This window comes from Opisthocomus hoazin, chromosome 1, assembly GCF_030867145.1.
Source record: "Opisthocomus hoazin isolate bOpiHoa1 chromosome 1, bOpiHoa1.hap1, whole genome shotgun sequence".
Classification (NCBI taxonomy): domain Eukaryota; kingdom Metazoa; phylum Chordata; class Aves; order Opisthocomiformes; family Opisthocomidae; genus Opisthocomus; species Opisthocomus hoazin.
In genome coordinates this window covers 150,224,279-150,229,480 of record NC_134414.1, presented here as the reverse complement: position 1 = coordinate 150,229,480, position 5,202 = coordinate 150,224,279, and the positions used below count along the sequence as shown (strand labels likewise).

Genomic DNA, 5,202 nt, shown 5'->3' with positions numbered 1-5,202 from the left:
CCCTCCTGCAAACTCCTTCTGTTCCTTCACCGGGGGAGTGACCTGGTACCTCAGTGTAAGCACCTATCCTTGAGACTAAATTGGTGCCCGATGGTTAACAGCCTATCATTTGTCTGCTTTTTGGTGAGGAGAAGATTACAGTGCTATTCATGCTTTCTGTTCCTGGTGCTGTAATGCCTTCTGCCTCAGCGGTTATACGGGGTGGGGGGGGTGGGGGAATCCATTTTCCAAAATTTGGAAAGGACAAGGGGCAATGGGCACAAACTGAGGCACAAGAAGTTCCGCCTGAACATGAGGAAGAACTTCTTCCCTCTGAGGGTGACGGAGCACTGGAACAGGCTGCCCAGGGAGGTTGTGGAGTCCCCTTCTCTGGAGATATTCAAGACCCGCCTGGACAAGGTCCTGTGCAGCCTACTGTAGGTGACCCTGCTTCGGCAGGGGGGTTGGACTAGATGACCCACAGAGGTCCCTTCCAACCCCTACTATTCTGTGATTCTGTGATTCTCTCTTCGAGGCCCTTCACTCTAGAGAAACCCAAATACAGTGGTTCTGTATTCTGACAGACTCATTTATTGTAGCCTTCCAATGACATAAAAGATACAACTTCGCTGAATATCACATTTAATTAAAAGACATATTTTTTAAAAGGACTGTTTTTGAGCAGTACTCTCTATTCTCAGTGGGAATCCTGGATTTAAAAAAAAAAAAAATTAATCTTTTTTAACACTGGCCACTTAGTTTAAATGTCTAAACAGAAACTGAGCTTTCTGGAAAATCTGCAGTCTATCTATACTTAGCACTTTGTGGCCAAAAGGTCACACAAAATCACAAAATTCAGTACATTCATACACAAGCTGTTAAAGACAGTGCCTCTGCAAAGAATCTAGTTTTTAACAGACTTAATGAATGAAGACAATGTAGTCAAAGTTACCAAAGTGACAACATGCCATTAAAAATCCTCCAGAGAGGATTAACTCACCCTTAATCAAAGATACTGCTCTGCCATTTTGCCCTACCTTGGCTGGAAGGAAGACCTACCCTCTGGAAAATCAAGAGTATAATCCAAAGTTTATGTTCTTAACCATTTGTGCCTCTAGAAATGCCTGGTAGCAATGCAATAAAAAAAGTGAAATTATTTACATATTTTTCACTTTAGTGGGATAAACATTCTGTCTGTGAACAGTCAACCAGTCTCAAGAGAATACTTAGCAAACTTTTGACTGATCATTTAGATGTGATTTAAATAATCAAATGCGTTTTCAAAGGAGATGGACGTCTTCTCACTTGCTACATGATATCTACTTTCTAGTTAAAAGAGACTCATTTTAATGAAAGGGAAGATCCTCAGAACTTGCACCGATTTCCATCTCAGACAAAATATTTACTTACGCATTGACCGCACGCCACAAGGTGGTGCTCTTAATCCACATCTTGACTACAAATGAAAAGTAATTTTCTTCTCTTTCCTTCCTTTTTTAATATTGCACAGTAGGAACATATGGAGAAAAGCATGTTTTATAACATAGTTAATTTGGTTTCTGCAGCAACCCCACAGACTGCACTACACAGTGCAGTCTATAATGGTAAACAAGTTTTTCTTAAGTGAGACATGCTACCTTCAGAGGGTTTGAGAAGAACAATCTTCCTGGGAAAACCAGTCCAAAGAAATGGCTAAAACCCCAAGTAAACAGAATGAAACAACTATAGATGAGCTATCTGAATAATAAAATTCGGTAACTGAACACCTAGTTCGCAATTCCATCTCAATCTATCTGCAAATCTAGAATTTCACCTGTTTTTCATTTGGGAAAAAAAGTAATTGTTCAGTTTTCCTTGAAAGGCATGTGCAGGTGCAATACCACTGCGATGGTCCACTGCTACTAATGATGAAGTGAGTATAAGCTTCGCGGAAGAAAGACACAGAAAGTGTGTAAATTGTGTATGCACGCACACTACAAGGATTACTAACAAGCGTAATAGGAATAGACACATTGTTGCCTTTTGCCTTCAACAATATAAATATATATATGTGTGATCTCATTAAAATACTTCCATAGATGTATACACCTGAGTAGTTCTTAGTAAGATGAAAGCCAAACCATTTTCCACAGTGTCTGTGAAACCTCCACAGCTGGAACATAAAAAGACTGGAGTGATTTTCCAAGTGATGTAGTCTTGCCAGCATGACTGAATTAATTTTATTCCTTTTTTTGCTCTTCACCTTTAGATTCACTTAGCGCCTCTTGCCATTTCTTCTCCATCTCTTCTTTGCAACTCAGGAAGGCATCTTCTAAACGCCTCATGGAGTTGGCCAGGTCTGGGTTGGTACGTATGACTACCATGTCATATGCCGTCCAGGCTGCCTGCACTACAAACCCAACAGATACTACTAAGTCAGGAATTTTCACCAAATAAAAGCAATGGATGATTCAGTAAACAAATAAAGGGCATGAATTATTGTCAGTCCAGATCTTATGTCAGAGAAGGCCTGCTGTAAAATAAAATGGAAACTGCCCACAGTAATAGTCAAGATTAAATAAAAAACTGTCCAGTATTACTTATCTCTCAAAATACTTCAGAATGGAAGTGTACTGACGTAAATAACAAAAGAGAGATAGGCTCTTTTACCTAAAAATTATGACCAAACAGGTTATCAAAAAGAAAGGTTCAACAGACTGTTTTAAAATAAATGAACCAAAGAATCCTCTCTCCAGACCAGTTACAGTCAGAAGGCTTGTGTTAGGTAAGGAAGAGTAAGATCAAGGAGGCTGCAGCATAAAAATGAAAGGTTTTAAGAACAACCTAAATAATGAAATTGATTTTGAAATAACGAGGAGCTGGTAAAGCAGAGCAAATAGTTTTAGCACTTATTTCATACTGTCCCTTTTTTTTTTACCATAAATTGACTGCAGTTTTCTCAATGGCACTCATAAAATGTGTTTAATTACAAACAGTTTAATTCTTAGAATCATAGAACTATGTATTTAACAGTTTCCATCTATTCTTGTTAGTTGCACACAGTTTCTGATAGAATTGTTGCAGAACATGGAGAGGAGTATGCAGTCCTCTTCATACATACAGGACTAAGACTAAATTTGCAGAGGAGTCTTTATTCTAGTTGAAGAATTAAAGACATCATGCACTGACCTGAGACGTACTATGTATCCCACTGTTTTTCAGAATCAAATCTCATTTTATATACTATGTTTTCATAATTGTAAATTAAATACCTTAGTATTATTTCTGATTTCAACCACCACTCTGAACTGAGCAGCCATCACCTATTAATTTTCAGTTCTGAGCCATCTGAAACTTTGAGATAATTTGCATGCTTTCTCCCAGTTAATTAGGGCGTTTGTTGATGATGATTGTTTTTACTTACATTTCTATCACATGGAAGTTTACAGCAATAACTACAAATAATAAATCCCAGATGTCTTCACTCTAGTAGACAAACCCGTATCATTCTTAATAAAGATCGGTACCTGTTAGTTTTTCCATTTCCTCCAGAAGTTTTTCTAAGTCCTCGTTCAGGTCCTGCACCATCTTTACCATGTCATCATAGTTTCCTTCCTGAGGTTCTGATTCGGCCATCTACAAGGAAAACAGGAATTTCACACTTTATTTCACTTTGAAGGGAGTTGATTTTCACAGTTTAGAGAAGGTAACATTACAATAAATTAAAAAGTACATTTATAAATATTCAATTTACATATGAATTCCTTAGGCATCTGACCCTGAAGTTACTCGTCATCACCTGTATGCTGCATACTATTTTCAGCCCATTTTGAAATTAATTTAGGTAGAAAGAATTACACTGGAATATGCTGTGTTTATGCCAAATGAAGATTTTGGTGTCAGGAATAACAAAGATCACCGTGTCAAGCACTTAATCAGAAAATTTCATCTGTTATCCTCTTAAAGTTGACTTCAGTCTTCTCTCCCAAATACTCTGACGTAGGGCAATTCTTAATTTTCAAAGAAGTCCGCTGTAAAATCCCCATTTGTATCCACTACTTCACACTTGCACGCTACAGCCAGGTAACCACATACACCACGTTCTGTCACCACATAAGCAGCTGAGCGCTTATGATTTACTAACTCTGCTCACGCTGTAGGTAGCAAAATTTCAGGAAATTAAATTGCTTGGGGCAAAAATACAGATTGAGAGTCCAAAGTTATGCAATTCGAAGTTTCAGAACCTTGATATTAACCAAAAATGGGACACACAGCCTTGCCTTTAACGTCCTTTCCCAAAAACCACCGATGGATGGGACGGAACTAGGCAGGAGATGGAAGAGCTTCACCGCAGCGACCAGACACGTCTCGCAGCAGCCGTATTTTGCTGTCAGCTTTCTTTTTTATATAGGATTTCTCAAACTCCATCAATCACAGCCATTTTCCACTTTTTATTGCCAGCAAATGCAGAAGGAACGCAAGGGCCTGTAACGGCTTTAGAGCAGCGTAAAGCAACGCCGACCCTCGGCAAGACGCGGAGCCTTCGCGGGTCTCCTCACACCACCCAATTCATGAGGTAACGGCGTGCCACGGAGGCGTCCCGCGCCCGAACCCCTCGCCGCACCCCGCGACGGGCAGGCTCGAACCTCCCGCCGGGAGCCGAGCCCCAAGGCCCTGTGAGGAGCCCGCTGCCCACGCGTGACCCGTCCTCACCCCGCTCCCTCCCGCCCTCACCGAGGGGAGTCCGGCGGCCCCCGCCAGCGCCTCACGCCAGCCGCTCCCCCCCGACCCCGGCGGCAGGAGCGGGCGGGAACGGGACACCAAAAAAACCGCCGTTCTGTCCTCCCCTGCCCGCTCTGCCCCCGAGCTCACGAACTCGGTTAAGTCTGTGTTTCACAAAAACGAGCGCTTTGGTGAGGAGCTGGGCGGCCGAAGGACAGGACGGGGAAAGGCGCGGGGTTGCCCCCCCCGCCTCGCCCCGCGCCCCGTCAGGGAGACGCTCCGCGGCTCCGGGCCCGGGCTCCGCCACCCGCCTCCCTCCAGCGCACCCGCAGCCGGCCCTGGGCCGCGGCACGGCGGGGTCCCTCAGCCCCGGGCCTGCGGGGCAGCGCCTCGCCCCCTGCCTGCCCTTCCCCGGAGGCCGGACAGCAGGAGGTAACCCGGTCCCCCTGCCCAGGGCCCCTCCGGCCGCCCCCCAGCCCTGGCCCCCGCGCCGTGCGGCCTCCCCTCGCCCGCCCCGCTGCC

General features: G+C 43.9%; 1 protein-coding gene across 2 annotated transcripts; it reads right to left on the bottom strand.

Annotated features, from left to right (window-relative positions):
• Nucleotides 1–688: 688 nt before the first annotated feature.
• SYCE3 (synaptonemal complex central element protein 3) lies at nucleotides 689–4,931 on the bottom strand. Of its 2 annotated transcripts, none has more exons than XM_075413369.1 (3): nucleotides 4,693–4,931; nucleotides 3,486–3,594; nucleotides 689–2,368 (listed from the first exon to the last, which is right to left on the bottom strand). In XM_075413369.1, the coding sequence occupies exons 2-3, from the start codon at nucleotides 3,592–3,594 to the stop codon at nucleotides 2,199–2,201; spliced, it is 279 nt and encodes a 92-aa protein (XP_075269484.1). In that variant the 5' UTR covers nucleotides 4,693–4,931; the 3' UTR covers nucleotides 689–2,198. The 2 variants fall into 2 exon arrangements, with proteins under 2 accessions (XP_075269484.1, XP_075269475.1); XM_075413360.1 differs by lacking the exon at nucleotides 4,693–4,931 and adding an exon at nucleotides 4,239–4,637.
• Nucleotides 4,932–5,202: the final 271 nt, after the last annotated feature.